At 37.2% G+C, this 17,428-nt stretch overlaps 1 protein-coding gene across 1 annotated transcript in view; it reads left to right on the top strand.

Moving 5' to 3' along the window:
* Positions 1-17,428, top strand: part of ANO3 (anoctamin 3) — a 425,544-nt gene that overhangs the window by 218,248 nt on the left and 189,868 nt on the right. The window contains exons 2-3 of the mRNA XM_059931289.1: positions 1,935-2,129; positions 3,016-3,087. Coding sequence (XP_059787272.1) covers positions 1,935-2,129; positions 3,016-3,087 — 267 coding nt within the window. The remainder of the gene's footprint in view (positions 1-1,934; positions 2,130-3,015; positions 3,088-17,428) is intronic.

Raw genomic sequence — 17,428 nt, forward strand, 5'->3', positions numbered from 1 at the left:
GTCTCAAAAATGGAATTAAGATGAGTAATTGCAAGGCAAAATTTTCATTACTTGAGTGCTGTATGTACTGGTGGGTTTGCTTCGTCTTTTTCACCTTTCAATCACTACATTTGAAATTTACTTTAATATAGAGAATATGGGTAGGTGAATAGGGAGGGTGGTAGAAGCAGATGTGTTTCTAGGTATATTACGTCTGAGTTTTAGCCTCTACCAGAATGAATTTTGGTGTCTGTTCTTTACATTTCAGTGTCTGTGATTTTCGAGGTAAATGGGTGGTGTGCAGGAGTTTCAAACTTAATTTATGGATGCAACATGATGTGATGGTTTTAGCACTAGAAACTGTTTGGAATATAAATCCCAAACAGTTTTCTTGTTGGTGTGATATAAAGAATGTTACATATCCTCTCTAAGTCTCAGTTTCCACATAGCTAATAGGTATAATGTCTGCCTGGTAAGATTGTTAGAAAACTAAATGAAATAAACACAGCATATATTACGTTTAATATGTAGTCACTAAAATACTATATACATATATATGTATATATGAATGTATATACATTTGACCCTTGAACAACAAAAATTTGAACTGTGAGGGTCCCCTTACACATGGAGTGTTTTCAATAAAAAATTCTACAGTACTACACAATCTGAGGTTGGTTGAATCTGCAGATGCAGAACTATTGATAGGAACAGTGGAGTCAGAGGGCTGGTTTTAAATTGTATGTGGATTTTTAACTGCATGAAGGGTTGATACCCCGAACTCCAGCATATGTATATACACACACACATACTATAAATAATAAGAAAAAGCCTAACAACACATTAGAAAAACTATAAAATAGCTTAGTCACTTAAGAATTATAATTGGCTAGGAATATATGAAAACATGTTCAATCTGTAACATGAAGCTTAAAACAATTTTTTGTTTGTTTGTTTGTTGGCTTTTTATTTTATTCAGAATTAAAACAAATGATACTATCTAGAGTTCCCTAAGGAATTTCATAAGGAAATGGATTCCATCTTGTACTATTTGGGGAAGTGTGAAAAGATAAAGCTTTTAGGGAAGGCAGTTTGGCATTATTTATCCAAATGATAAATATTCATGCCCTTCAAACCAGCAGTTGTACATCTAAGTGTTTCCTCTTAGAGAAATACTCAATATGTGCAAAAAAGGCATATACCAGAATACCCATAGCAGTATTCCAGGGCTGAGGAATGCCCTGGGATTAACGTAAGGGGGATGAGGACGGATGGGGACAGAGGCATACAGGGACATGGGGTCATTCATTGCTAGGAGAACACAGTTACTGGGACTTCCAATTATGGAGGCAGAGTCCTGTTGAGGGGCATTCTTTCTTCTGGCAGATCAGTCTTCTCTGCGTGAGGAGAGGGACTGTTACACAGAGCACAGGAATGCTGTCCCCCTGCTGGTCAGTTTTTGTACTAAACCATGTATGCTGTTCCTTTCCAGCCTCTTGATCACTATTAGTACATTATGCGGTGTGTTTAAAGGAGGATAGGTTATAGAAAGAAGTGCTCTGGTTAATAATAGTAATTTGAATATCTATGCATTAGGTTTTATTTATTTTACTGCTTAAAAACCTAAAAGGTTAAATTTATCCAAAGACAATCCAAATTATTGTTCTCATAACTCTCCAAATGAATTTAAACTTCAGTTTCTTTTTTACAGAACCTTTAAAAAACAGTGAAAGCTCAAACTGGAAGAGGAGCTATTTATTTCTCATAACTATTTGACAAAAGTCTCAAAACACTTCCCCTGACAGTATAGAAACAAACGAATTCAACTAGTCCTAATCCCTAGGTGATGCTTTTCAAGAGTACCTTTCTGAAACAGCCATCACAAGAATTAAAATTATTTGTTGATTTCTGCTGATTATTTCTTATTGCTAAAACTTGCCATTTTGAATTTGCAGGCATGAATATAAGCAAGAGTGAGATAGCAAAAGAAACTTCATTAAAACCATCTCGGAGATCCCTGCCTTGCCTGGCCCAGAGCTATGCTTACTCAAAGAACTTGAGCCAATCTACCTCACTCTTCCAGTCAACTGAGAGTGAATCTCAGGCTCCCACTTCTGTAACCTCAATCTCTGCTGACAAAGCAGAGCAAGGTGAGCTCTACTTTCTTGCTTAACTTTTAAAGAGTAGTATTTTCCACTAGTGTTTATAGAGTCTTCAGGAAGGAGATTGGCATAGAAAGGAGAACAGTAGCACATGCCAGTCAGACAAAAGGCCATTCGTTGGCGAGATGTGTATTCATTTCTTTCTATCCTTGAAGGTAGCCAACCCCATGCAAATATGGACCTAACACTTTCTGTTCGCAAGAGAAGACAGATCAACCACCTAAATCACTGGCTCATTAGCATGCCTGGTGAGAATTTATTACCAGTAATTAAACATGTCAGCAATAATAAACTCAGTTCCCTAAAAAGAAAGACCCAAAGCTATAAATAGTACTGACAGTAAATCAGTGAAGATTTGGTTGCACGAAGATGTGGTTAAACAAGTGTTGGCAAATAAAACTACACACATCTGACCGTCTGAGACACATTATACCTTCAGACAATCCCTTTTCACAAGAGTCAGGAGTGAGAAACAACCAGGCTCCTGTCATTCAGTGGATGGGTGTGTTTTTATTTTCCCATCCATCTCTAAGAGCTTTTATGTTATGAAAATTCATTCCCTTATGATTCCTTAGGGTTGCTTCTTCCTCTGGATAACTTGAAAATGCCAATATTCTCTTTTCAATAGTATTGGGAAATCACTACCTATTTTAAATAGCCAGCTTACATCCATGTCCAATAAGGAAAGTGGCTAATTGTTCAAGAGAATCAAAGTGTTAAAATGTAATATAGATGTATCTCTCTTTCCACTCATTAACTTAAAAACATTTCTTCATGTTTGGCTGTTATTTGGACAGCAGTCACCACAGTAATTGTTCTGTCATTATGTTTTTATTCCCCAAAACTGGAAAGTCTTTTTTGTTCTTGTTTCCAGTTAACACTGAGGAAGGCAGAAAAGACTCTGTGCTCAGATGTTCTTTTGCTGACCTCAGCGACTTTTGTTTGGGTGAGTTGCTTTCCATTACTTCCTTCCTCCTTTCCCCCTCTCCAAAGGTAAACTGACTTCTACTTCAAACATAGAACATTATTTTTTAAGAAAAAAAATTCATGTTTAGTCTTTAACATTTGATGGGTGAGAATAATATTCTAAGGTTAAAATATTATTAAGGTATTTCATGTACAGTTTGAAAGTCAAACACAGAAGATTTTTAATGAATAACAATCCTATAACTGAGAAAAATTCTGTTGTTAGTCTTTTGGAAATTTCCTTCAATTCTCTATGAATAAGTACATTTACACTACTGTGTCTAGATTTATCAAATTTCAGCATTATCTGTTGATCTCTTGTGCTAGATGAAGGTTTATTAGTTCATTCATATAACCTTTCCTTTTTTTTTTCATAGTTACATTGCCATTTTAAATTTTAAAACTCTCTACTTATTAAATTTGTAACTTTAGTATATTTGCATCTTTATATCATGTTTTTTTTCTTTTTTAGCTTTTTTATTTTTAAATTTTTTTATTATTATTTTTAACATCTTTATTGGAGTATAATTGCTTTACAAGGGTGTGTTAGTTTCTGCTTTATAAAAAAGTGAATCAGCTATACATATACATATATCCCCATATCTCCTCCTCTTGTGTCTCCCTCCCACACTCCCTATCCGACCCCTTTAGGTGGACACAAAGTGCCCAGATGATCTCCCTGTGCTGCGCGGCTGCTTCCCAATAGCTATCTATTTTACATTTGGTAGTGTATATACGTCCATGTCACTCTCTCACTTCGTCCCAGCTTATACTTCCATCTCCCCGTGTCCTCAAGTCTATTCTCTACGTCTGCATCCTTATTCCTGTCCTGCTCCTAGGTTCTTCAGAACCATCTTTTTTTTTTAAGATTCCATATATATGTGTTAGCATACGGTATTTGTTTTTCTCTTTCTGACTTACTTCACTCTGTATGACAGACTCTAGGTCCATCCACCTCACTACAAATAACTCAATTTCATTTCTTTTTATGGCTGATTAATATTCCATTTTATATATGGGCCACATCTTCTTTAACCATTCATCTGTCGATGGACACTTAGGGTGCTTCAATGTCCTGACTATTGTAAATAGAGCTGCAATGAACATTGTGGTACATGTCTCTTTTCGAATTATGGTTTTCTCAGGGTATATACCCAGTAGTGGGATTGCTGGGTCTTATGGTAGTTCTATTTTTGGTTTTTTAAGGAACCTCCATACTGTTCTCCATAGTGGCTGTATCCATTTACATTCCCACCAACAGTGCAAGAGTGTTCCCTTTTCTCCACACCCTCTCCAGCATTTATTGTTTGTAGATTTTTTGATGATGGCCATTCTGACCGGTGTGAGGTGATACCTCATTGTGGTTTTGAATTGCATTTCTTTAATGATTAGTGATGTTGAGCATCCTTTCATGTGTTTGTTGGCAATCTGTATATCTTCTCTGGGGAAATGTCTACTGAAGTCTTTGGCCCATTTTTGGATTGGGTTGTTTGCTTTATTGATATTGAGCTGCATGAGCTGCTTGTATATTTTGGAGATTAATCCTTTGTCATTTGCTAATTTGCAAATATTTTCTCCCATTCTGAGGCCTGTCTTTTCGTCTTGTTTATGGTTTCCTTTGCTGTGCAAAAGCTTTTAAGTTTCATTAGGTCCCATTTGTTTATTTCTGTTTTTATTTCCATTTCTCTAGGAGGTGGGTCAAAAAGAATCTTCCTGTGATTTATGTCATAGAGTGTTCTGCCTGTGTTTTCCTCTAAGAGTTTTACAGTGTCTGGCCTTACATTTAGGTCTTTAATCCATTTTGAGTTTATTTTTGTGGATGGTGTTAGGGAGTGTTCTAGTTTCATTCTTTTACATGTAGCTGTCCAGTTTTCTCAGCACCACTTATTGAAGAGGCTGTCTTTCCTCCATTGTATATTGTTGCCTCCTTTATCAAAGATAAGGTAACCATATGTGCATGGGTTTATCTCTGGGCTTTCTATCCTATTCCACTATATTTCTGTTTTTGTGCCAATACCATACTGTCTTGATTACAGTAGCTTCATAGTATAGTCTGAAGTCAGGGAGCCTTATTCCTCCAGCTTCGTCTTTCTTTCTAAAGATTGCTTTGGCTATTCGGGGGCTTTTGTGAAATTTTTTGCTCTAGTCCTGTGAAAAATGCCAGTGGTAGTTTGATAGGGATTGCATTGAATCTGTAGATTGCTTTGGGTAGTATAGTCATTTTCACAATGTTGATTCTTCCAGTCCAAGAACATGGTATATCTCTCCATCTGTTTGTATCATCTTTAATTTCTTTCATCAGTGTCTTATAGTGTTCTGCATACAGGTCTTTTGTCTCCTTAGGTAAGTTTATTCCTAGGTATTTTATTCTTTTTGTTGTAATGGTAAATGGGGGTCTTTCCTTAATTTCTCTTTCAGATATTTCATCATTAGTGTATAGGAATGCCAGAGATTTCTGTGCATTAATTTTGTATCCTAATACTTTACCAGATTCATTGATTAGCTCTAGTAGTTTTCTGGTAGCATTAGGATTCTCTGTGTGTAGTATCATGTCATAGGCAAACAGTGACAGCTTTACTTCTTCTTTTCTGATTTGGATTCCTTTTATTTCTTTTTCTTCTCTGATTGCTGTGGCTAAAGCTTCCAAAGTTTTGTTGAATAATAGTGGTGAGAGTGGGCAACCATGTCTTGTTCCTGATCTTAGTGGAAATGGTTTAAGTTTTTCAACATCGAGAACTATGTTGGCTGTGGGTTTGTCATCTATGGCCTGTATTATGTTGAGGTAAGTTCCCTCTATGTCTACTTTCTGGGTTTTTATCATAAATGGGTGTTGAATTTTGTTGAAAGCTTTTTCTGCATCTATTGAGATGATCATATGGTTTTTATCCTTCAATTTGTTTATATGGTTTATCACATAGATTAATTTGCATATATTGAAGAATCCTTGCATTCCTGGGATAAACCCCACTTGATCCTGGTGTATGATCCTTTTAATGTGCTCTTGGATTCTCTTTGCTAGTATTTTGTTTAGGATTTTTACATCACTGTTCATCAGTGATATTGACCTGTAGTTCTCTTTTTTTGTGACATCTTTGTCTGCTTTTAGTGTGAGGGTGAAGGTGGCATCATAGAATGTGTTTGGGAGTGTTCCTCCTTCTGCTATATTTTGGAAGAATTTGATGAGGATAGGTGTTAGCTCTTTTCTAAATGTTTGATAGAATTTGCCTGTGAAGCCATCTGGTCCTGGGCTTTTGTTTGTTGGAAGATTTTTAATCACAGTTCCACTTTCAGTGCTTGTGATTGGTCTGTTTATATTTTCTATTTCTTCCTGGTTCACTCTTGGAAGGTTGTGCTTTTCTAAGGATTTGTCCATTTCTTCCAGGTTGTCCATTTTATTGGCATATTGTTGCTTGTAGTAATCTCCCATGATCCTTCGTATTTCTAAAGTGTCAGTTGTTACTGCTCCTTTTTCATTTCTAATTCTGTTGATTTGAGTCTTCTCCCTTTTTTTCTTGATGAGTCTGGCTAATGGTTTATCAACTTTGTTTATCTTCTCAACGAACTAGCTTTTAGTTTTATTGATCTTTACTGTGGTTTCCTTCATTTCTTTTTCATTAATTTCTGATCTGATCTTTATGATTTCTTTCCTTCTGCTAACTTTGGTGTTTTTTTGTTTTTCTTTCTCTAATTGCTTTAGGTGTAAGGTTAAGTTGTTTATTTGGGATTTTTCTTGTTTCTTGAGGTAGGATTGTATTGCTATAAAAAGTTCCCTCTTAGAACTACTTTTGCTGCATGCAATAGTTTTTAGGTTGTTGTGTTTTCATTGTCATTTGTTTCTAGGTATTTTTAGATTTGCTCTTTGATTTCTTCAGTGATCTCTTGGCTATTTAGTAGTTTATTGTTTAGCCTCAATGTGTTTGTATTTTTTCCAGATTTTTTCCTGTAATTGATATCTAGTCTCATAGCACTGTTTTTGGAAAAGATACTTGATACGATTTCAATTTTCTTAAATTTACCAAAGCTTGATTTGTGACCCAAGATATGATCTATCCTGGAGAATGTTCCATGAGACTTGAGAAGAAAGAGTATTCTGTTGTTTTTGGATGGAATGCTCTATAAATATCAATTAAATCCATCTTGTTTAATGTATTGTTTAAAGCTTGTGTTTCCTTACTTATTTTCACTTTGGGTGATCTGTCCATTGGTGAAGGTGGGGTGTTAAAGTCCCCTACTATTATTGTGTTACTGTGGATTTCCCCTTTTATGGCTGTTAGCATTTGCCTTATGTATTGAGGTGCTCCTTTATTGGGTGCATAAATATTTACAATTGTTATATCTTCTTGGATTGATTCCTTGATCGTTATGTAGTGTCCTTCTTTGTCTCTTGTAATAGTGTTTATTTTAAAGTCTATATTGTCTGATAGGAGAATTGCTACTCCAGCTTTCTTTTGATTTACATTTGCATGGAATATCTTTTTCCATCTGCTCACTTTCAGTCTGTATGTGTCCCTAGGTCTGAAGTGGGTCTCTTGTAGACAAAATATGTACAGGTCTTGTTTTTGTATCCATTTAGCCAGTCTGTGTCTTTTGGTTGGAGCATTTAATCCATTTACATTTAAGGAAATTATCGATATGTATGTTCTTATTACCATTTTCTTAATTGTGTTGGGTTTGTTATTGTAAGTCTTTTCCTTTTCTTGTGTTTCCTTCCTAGAGAACTTCCTTTAGCATTTGTTGTGAAGCTGGTTTGGTGGTGCTGAATTCTCTTAGCTTTTGCTTGTCTGTAAAGCTTTTAATTTCTCTGTCGAATCTGAACGAGATCCTTGCTGGGTAGTGTAATCTTGTTTGTAGGTTTTTCCCTTTCATCACTTAAAATATGTCCTGCCACTCCCTTCTGGCTTGCAGAGTTTCTGCTGAAAGATCAGCTGTTAACCTGATGGGGATTCCCTTGTATGTTATTTGTTGCTTTTCCCTTGCTGCTTTTAATATTTTTTCTTTGTATTTAATTCTTGATAGTTTGATTAATATGTCTTGTCGTGTTTCCCCTTGGATTTATCCAGTATGGGACTCTCCGAGCTTCCTGGACTTGATTATTTCTTTTCCCATATTAAGGAAGTTTTCAACTATAATCTCGTCAAATATTTTCTCAGTCCCTTTTTTTTTCCTCTTCTTCTTCTGGGACCCCTATAATTCGAATATTGGTGCATTTAATGTTGTCCCAGAAGTCTCTGAGACTGTCCTTAATTCTTTTCATTCTTTTTTCTTTATTCTGCTCTGCAGTAGTGTTTCCACTATTTATCTTCCAGGTCACTTATCCATTCTTCTGCCTCAGTTATTCTGCTATTGATTCCTTCTAGAGAATTTTTAATTTCTTTTATTGTGTTGTTCATCATTGTTTGTTTGCTCTTTAGTTCTTCTAGGTCCTTGTTAAATGTTTCTTGTATTTTCTCCATTCTATTTCCAAGATTTGGATCATCCTTACTATTATTACTCTGAATTCTTTTTCTGGTAAACTGCCTATTTCCTCTTCATTTGTTTGGTTTGGTGGGTTTTTACCTTGCTCCTTCAACTGTTCTGTATTTCTCTGTCTTCTCATTTTGCTTAACTTGCTGTGTTTGGGGTCTCCTTTTCGCTGGCTGCAGGTTCGTAGTTCCCACTGTTTTTGGTGTCTGCCCCCATTGGGTAAGGTTGGTTTAGTGGGTTGTGTTGGCTTCCTGGTGGAGGGGACTGGTGCTTGTGTTCTGGTGGATGAGGCTGGATCTTTTTTTTCTGGTGAACAGGACCACGTTCAGTTGTGTGTTTTGGGGTGTCTGTGAACTTATTATGATTTTAGGCAGCCTCTCTTCTAATGGGTGGGTTGTATTCCTGTCTTGCTAGTTGTTTGGCATAGGGTGGCCAGCACTGTAGCTTGCTGGTCGTTGAGTGGAGCTGGGTCTTAGCGTTTAGATGGAGATCTCTTGGAGAGCTTTCACCGTTTGATATTCCATGGAGCCGGGAGGTCTCTGGTGGACCAATGTCCTGAACTCAGCTCTCACAACTCAGAGGCTCAGGCCTGACACCTGGGCGGAGCACCAGAACCCTGTCATCCGCACAGCTCAGAAGAAAAGGGAGAAAAAAAGGCAAGCAAGAAAGAAAAAAATAATAAGATAAAATAAAGTTATTAAAATAAAAAATTTAAAAAGTTATTAAAAATAAAGGAGTAATAAAAAAAAGAAAGAAAGAAGAGAGCAAACAAACCAAAAAAAAAAAATCCACCATTATAACAAGCACTAAAAACTATACTAAGAAAAACAAAACAAAACTGACAGAACCCTAGGACAAATGGTAAAAGCAAAGCTATACAGACAAAATCACACAAAGAAGCATACACATACACACAGAAAGGGAAAAAGGAAAAAATATATATATATGTTAAAAACCAAAATGCAGAGAGCAACCAAATCAATAAACAAATCTACCAATGATAATAAGCTCTAAATACTAAACTATGATAAACATAAAACCAGAAACAAATTAGATGCAGAAAGCAAACCCAAAGTCTACAGTCGCTCCCTAAGTCCACCGCCTCAATTTTGGGATGATTCGTTGTCTATTCGGGTATTCCACAGATGCAGGGTACATCAAGTTGATTGTGGAGATTTAATCCTCTGCTCCTGAGGCTGCTGGGAGAAATTTCCCTTTCTCTTCTTTGTTCGCACAGCTCCTGGGGTTCAGCTTTGGATTTGGCCCAGTCTCTGCGTTTAGGTCACCTGAGGGCATCTGTTCCCTGCCCAGACAGGACAGGGTTAAAGTAGCAGCTGATTAGGGGGCTCTGGCTCACTCAGGCAGTGGGGGGAGGGAGCGGTATGGAATGTGGGGCAAGCCTGTGGTGGCAGAGGCCAGCTTGACGTTGCAGTAGCCTGAGGTGGTGCCATATGTTCTCCCAGGGAAGTTGTCCCTGGATCACAGGACCCTGGCAGTGGTAGGCTGCACAGGCTCCCGGGATGGGAGGTGTGGATAGTGACCTGTGCTCGCACACAGGCTTCTTGGTGGTGGCAGCAGCAGCCTTAGCATTTCATGCAGGTTTCTGGTGTCTGCGCTGATAGCTGCAGCTTGTGCTCATTTAGATGGTGCTCTTAATCCTGTCTTCTTGCACACCCCAAAACAACGGTCTTTTGCCTCTTAGGCAGCTCCAGACTTTTTCCCAACTCCCTCCCGGCTAGCTGTGGCACACTAGCCCCCTTCAGGCTGTGTTCATGCAGCCAACCCCAGTCCTCTCCCTGGGGTCTGACCTCTGAAGCCTGAGCCTCAGCTCCCAGCCCCTGCCTGCCCTGGCGGGTGAGCAGACAAGCCTCTCGGGCTGGTGAGTGCTGGTCGGCACCACTCCTCTGTGCAGGAATCTCTCCACTTTGCCCTCCGCACCCCTGTTGCTGTGATCTCCTCCGTGGTTCCGAAGCTTCCCCCCCACCCCACCCCCATCTCTGCCAGTGAAGGCGATTCCTGGTGTGTGGAAACTTTTCCTCCTTCACAGCTCCCTCCTTGAGGGGCAGGTCCCATCCCTATTCTTTTGTCTCTGTTTTTTCTTTTTTCTTTTGCCCTACCCAGGTACGTGGGGAGTTTCTTGCCTTTTGGGAAGTCTGAGGTCTTCTGCCAGCATTCTGTAGGTGTTCTGTAGGAGTTATTCCACATGTAGATGTATTTTTGATGTATTTGTGGGGAGGAAGGTGATATCCATGTCTTACTCCTCTGCCATCTTGAAGGTCCCCCCTCTGTATCATGTTTTATCACATTTAAACAATACCTCTTCACTCCTCACTTGACAAATATATTACAGCTGTGAAAATAATGCTTTCCGACAATGCAGTATCACTTCTTTTTCTACAATTCCAAGTTATGACCTCTATGCCACTCTTGAATACTCTTAGCATCAAGGTCAAATAAACTCTTCTTTCCAACCCTCCATCAAATACTCAAAGTCGTGTCACATTATATTTGCTTTGTTGCTTATACCCAAACTTTTGTTAGTTTTATTTTCCTAGATTATTTGATTTTTCTTTTCTTCTTAGGAGAAGAAAAATATCCCTTTTTCTAAATATTTCCATTATATTCCAGTTTCTTGTTTCTATATCCTTTATCTCATTCTTCTTTAAGAAATTCTTGGTGTCCACTGACCTTTCATTGGATTACTGGATTAATTCTATTTTCTAATTTCCCCACATATTCTTCTTTCTTAGTTTCGTGCTCATTTTTTTGGAGTATATCCTTAAAAAACTACCTCTGAAGATTGATGTGAGATGCAAACTTTTTAAGTTACTCTGTATCTGTGATGACTTCAATTGGCTCTTACATTTGATTGATATTTCCTTGCTTATAAAATTCTGCATTAAAAATAATTTCCTATGAAATTTGTTGATTAATTCAATGTCATCTAACATCCATTGTTACTGTTAGAAACCTGATTGCTATCTGATTCTTCTTTCTTTGTAGTTGATTTTTTCTTCTCTCTGTACATTTTTTATTATATTTACTTTTTGTGTTATAAAATTATATAACATTATGTTTATATGTGTCCATATGTATATGTGTATGTGTGTGTGTGTGTGTGTGTGTGTTTAATTTAACCCACTCTAGAGATTGTCTGTCCTTTCTATTTGTCTCACACCTCCTTTCCACTTCTATGGTACTTTTTCCACAATTTATGCACTTTCATTTTCCTCCTTTTTCTCTTTCTGGATATTCAGTTAAAAGTTCGACATTTTTTTTCATCTCATGGTTTCGATTTCTGCCTCAGTTCAGGAAGATTCCTGGAATTTTTCCTCCAAATGTCTTTTCATTTGTGTGTTTGTGTGTGGGATGCAATAGTATATGTATATTTAATTTCCTAGACTGTTTTCTGTTTTCAGAATGTCATTTTTTCAGAGCATCCTATTGTATTTCATGAATACAACGTCTCTGATCTCTCTAATAACACTCACAATTGTCTTAAGTTTTCCTGTGCTCTTTAAATTTTAGTCTGTTTTCCCAGGGATAATTTTTTCTGCCCGTTTTAACTATTCTCTTTTAGACTGTAGAATTTTCTCAAATATCTGGTGATCTTTGGTCATCTGTTTACATTTTAGAGTAGAAAAACAGAAAGACTGACTCAAAGCTGGGTACAAGGACGAGTCTTAGAAACAGAAAGCATCCACTCTAGAGTGAGTGGTTAAGGAACTATTGCTTAGATGACCCACCCAGTGTTAGATTGAGGACTGCACATTACTGCTCTTGCGCTTTGAATTTCTTTACAGAAACGGTTTGTGTTTGCATCTTCTATTGTCAGACCTTCAGTTCTCATCATGTTTTCACTCTCGATTCTCATTCCCGTCCCCTGTTTATCTGCCATCTTTGAGTCCAGATGTCTCTAGGATTTGGCTAAGGAAAATCATTCCCTCTGCCCGCCTCTGAACACATTCTAAGCTAGGCTACTCCATCAGTTAACACTCTTCCATCAGAATTTTGCCTTCTAGAAAACTGTTGTAGGTTTTTACTTTTTGAAAGATTTCTTATTATCATGTTAATGAAGTCTCCAGAGGAAGGGACAATAAACATACCTGAAAGTTCATTCAGTCACCTTGAATTCTGCTTCTTTACTCTATCAAGTTAATGATAAATGGCTCTTTGATGAGATATTTTATTGTATGGACCAAAGGGGGAAATCTGTGGGACATTTATTGTAGACTCAGTACACAGTTTTACATCTAAAAATCTATCCTAAGAAAAATAATATCAGAAATGAAAAACATTTTTTTCCTCACAGCTTTTCTTTACAGTAATTATCAAATTTAAAACTGGAAGCAAATTGTACGACCTCACACCAGTCAGAATGGCCATATCATTAAAAAGCCTACAAATAACAAATGCTGGAGAGAGTGTGGAGGAAAGGGAACCCTCCTATACTGTTGGTGGGAATGTAAAATGGTACAGCCACTATGGAGAACAGTATGGAGGTTCCTCAGAAAACTAAAAATAGAATTACCATTTTTTCCATCAATCCCACTCCTGGGCTTATACCTGGGCAAAACTATAATTCATAAAGAATGGACTTGAGGACACGGGGTGGGAGGGGGAAGCTGGGGCAAAGTGAGAGTAGCATCAACATATATACACAACCAAATGTAAAATAGTTAGCTAGTGGGAAGCAGCAGCATAGCACAGGGAGATCAGCTCGGTGCTTTGCGATGACCTAGAGGGCTGGGATAGGGAGGGTAGGAGGGAGGCTCAAGAGGGAGGGGATATGGGGACATATGTATGCATATGGCTGATCCACTTTGGTGTACAACAGAAACTAACACAGTATTGTGAAGCAATTATACTCCAATAAAGATCTATTAAAAAAAAAAAGGTACGTACACTCCTATGTTCATAGCAGCACTATTCACAATAGCCAAGACATGGAAACAACCTAAATGTCTATTGATAGATGATTGGATAAAGACAATATGGTATATATATATATATGGAATACTACAATGGAATACTACTCAGCCATAAGAATGAAATTTTGCCATTTACAGCAACATTGATGCAGCTAGAGATTATGATATTAAGTGAAGTAAGTCAGAAAGAGAAAGACAAATACCATATGATATCACTTATATGTGGAATCTAAAATAAGGCACAAATGAACTTATCTACGAAACAGAAACAGACTCACAGACCTAGAGGACAGACTTGTGGTTACCAAGGGGCAGGTGGTGTGGGGAAGGGCTGGGCTGGAAGTTTGGGGTTAGGAGATGTAAACTATTACATATAGAATGGATAAACAACAGGTGCTACTGTATAGCACAGGGAACTATATACAATATCTCAGGATAAATCATGATGGAAAAGAATATAAAAAGAATGTATATATGTACATAACTGGGTCACTTTGCTGTACATCAGAAATTTACTCAACATTGTAAATCAACTATACTTCAGTTAAAAAAAAATTTTAAATATAAAAGTAAAAAAAATAAATTAAAAGTTTATTTTAAAAATTAAACAACAAAACAAAAAAACAAACATAAAAATGGAAGCAAATTGAGTATTTTAGTAATAGGGGAGTAGTTAAATACATTGTGAAATATCTACATGCTAGAATATCACAGAGACCCATTAATAAATTGTATTATTGAACCTTTAGTGACATGTTGCTAAGAGCAGAAAAATAGCTTAATAAAAATGTAGACTGCCTCTCATTTTAGTTAAAAATGTATTTCAGGGACTTCCCTGGTGGCGCAGTGGTTAAGAATCCGCCTGCCAATGCAGTGGACACGGGTTCAAGCCCTGGTCCGGGAAGATCCCACATGCCACGGAGCAACTAAGCCTGTGTGCCACAACTACTGAGCCTGCACTCTAGAGCCCGTGAGCCACAACTACTGAGCCTGAGTGCCACAACTACTGAGCCCGCACGCCTAGAGCTGGTGCTCCACAACAAGAGAAGCCACCACAATGAGAAGCCTGCACACTGCATTGAAGAGTAGCCCCTTGCTCACCACAACTAGAGAAAGCCCATGCACAGCAACGAAGACCCAATGCAGCCAAAAATAAATAAATAAATTTATTTTTTAAAAATGTATTGCAAAAGAGCTAGAAATAAATATACCAATATGCTAGCTGATAGTACCTCCACATGAGATTATTTGTGGTTGTTATATTTCTTCTTGCTGTAAGTATTTTCTTTTTTTCTCTAAACAAGATTTATACAAATATTATATAATAAGAATATGCAAAGAAAAATATTCACATCAGAATTTTTTTATAAGTTAGGAAAAATGCTCGTATTTCAGTCAAAATTGCACACAATTCTATGGATAGTTTTCAAAACTGAAATTTGAAGTTGGTTGATAGTCACTGATAGATAGTACTTGGTATAACAGTGGTACTGAAAGATTCTATCCTAACTCTTCATTAGTAGACAGTATACTTTTTATTTATTTTTTCTATAACAGAGACAGTTTTACTCAATCTACTCTTTTGCCTTTTGCAGTTACAATGCAAGATTTGCTTCATTTGAACAAGACTTATATTCAAATCTGTACTTGCTGGACTTGCCTACGAGCAATGCCTTGAAACTGGGGCCTTTCCTTTTCATAAATTGAATAGAAATAAAATGAAGCCAAAATTCATCAAAAAGTGATACTAGTCTGCCCCAACACTTATTTTATAACCTCAAGTGAATTTATTTGTAATCCACAGAAGTTAAGCCCTGAGTTTTCAGTAGTGAACACATCGGTGGCCTGGCTGCCTAAGTCACCCCAGAGCTTTAAAAACTCCCTGGGACCCAACTCCAGAAAATCAGTTTTAATTGGTCTAAGGATTGAAATCAGGGTCCATACTTTCAACTATTCCCCAGCTAAATATTAAATGTAGCCAGAATTAAGAATTTCTAACCTAAAATATATATATTGGTTTCTCTCTGAGGACATTGCTGGGGTACTTTTTCATAATTTTTTAAAAGATGAGTTGTGTTATTTATAATAGCACTCTGAATGACTGCAAATTAGTCATGTTTCTTATAATACTCCTTTTTGTGTGTGTGGCTCAGAAACAGTGCTGGCTTATTAAGTTTCCTAATTAATGGAAGACAGCCACCAGCAGGTTCATTTCACATACAACATCAAGAAGAACATTTCATCGGAACAAATACGCTCAATCAGAGTACAAAGGTCTTTCCCATAGAAAGTAATTAATTCTGAAAGAGGCTGCTATTGTTAGTTGTTTTCTGATAAGAAAACGAAAACAGAACAAAAATCTTGTCCAAAATACCCATACAGGTGGTAGAGTTTGCACAACACCTTTCATTAATAATTCTCCCAAGTTAGTAGCTTAACGATGACTCCAATCATGCAAACCTTTCTATTCAATTGAGGCATCTTATTTTTGACAGCTTGCCATTCCAAATACCAACATTTTCTCTAATGCATAATGTAATTAGATGCCATAACTTCTCATTTCTTTCCTCATCATTCTAGTGTCTCAGTCATTTGACACACTTGACTTGTGTTTATATCTCTCCAGGCATTGTACCTCATACCCAGTATTTTAGCATCTCCCAGCATCAGTCTATCATTTTTTCAATTTAGAGAAACATCAGAGCTTCTGGAGGGGTTAAGACAGCGCACAAGAGGTTTTTGCCCTTATCATGAAGGTGAGACTGAAGCTCTAGCTTACTGTAGTATCACCAGGAATTCCAGGAACCCATCTGGACGTAACATCTGGCTGTGAAATGCTCTTTTAGAGTCACCTGCATATCTGTAGTGTGTATGCCTTTGTCATCTTTGAGAAAAGGTCAAGCAAAGCGATGTTAAATATGCCAAAAATGTAATTTCATAAAGCATGAGTAAGTATTTTAGTAATACATGCTCTCTTTTAAATTCAGTGAGGTTACATTCTCTAATTTTGCTTTTAGAATGCAGACTAGCAGTTTCTAGCATTGGGTTGGTTAATGCGTGGGAGTTTCCAAGTAACAGCAGGCTCTGATACAATTTTTGGAACCTGACTGATGTATCTAATTAATGGCTTTTCTTTTTTACTGTGAACTACTTTGAACTGCCCCACAAAAATATTAATGGTGTGGCAGAGTTACCTGTATGTGATCAGTGTTCCATTGAGGATTGATATTTCTCCCTGTTCAAAAATGAGAGCTATAGAGGAAGGAATATTCATGATTCTATTGATTCAGAGCTGCAAATTTCCAGTAAGATTGCCTAACAGAATTCCTAGTAGATGAAATGCTATTTTACCATCCAGACATTGGTCAAATCTTTATTCTTGTATCTACTAGCTGTGTGACTGTGGCATATTATTAACCTCTCTGAGCCTCAGTGATCTCATTTTTAAATCAGGATTAACGATCCTGCTTTGAAAGATTGTTGAATTAAATGAGGAGGCATAGCTCCATCACAGATGCTACTATGTCAATGAATATTTGTTGATTGCTTTATTCAGCCACTCCTTAAACTTATCTGTCACACCAAATTTTGCTGGGCTCAGCAAACCTTCACTAACCATCTCTTTCTTTCATCACCAAAATGTGACTCTTATGGCAGAGTAGAATAACAATAATTTACTGGACTCATTGCACAACTCTCTGCCTATGTTATCTCACTTAATTTTCTTAACAATCCTTTGGGTTGGGTATTATTATCATCTTCTTTTTACAGATGAGGGACCTGATTCACCAAGAGGCAAATTAACATGCCAAATGCCATATAGCTAGCCAGTGGAGAACTGAGGTTTCAACCCAGGAAGTCTTAATCCCTTACCACAGTAGCAATAGAGGCATTTAAGGTGAAAAGTGGTTAGTGAAATCCAGGGAA

The sequence above is a fragment of the Balaenoptera ricei genome, chromosome 8 (assembly GCF_028023285.1).
Source record: "Balaenoptera ricei isolate mBalRic1 chromosome 8, mBalRic1.hap2, whole genome shotgun sequence".
Taxonomy (NCBI): domain Eukaryota; kingdom Metazoa; phylum Chordata; class Mammalia; order Artiodactyla; family Balaenopteridae; genus Balaenoptera; species Balaenoptera ricei.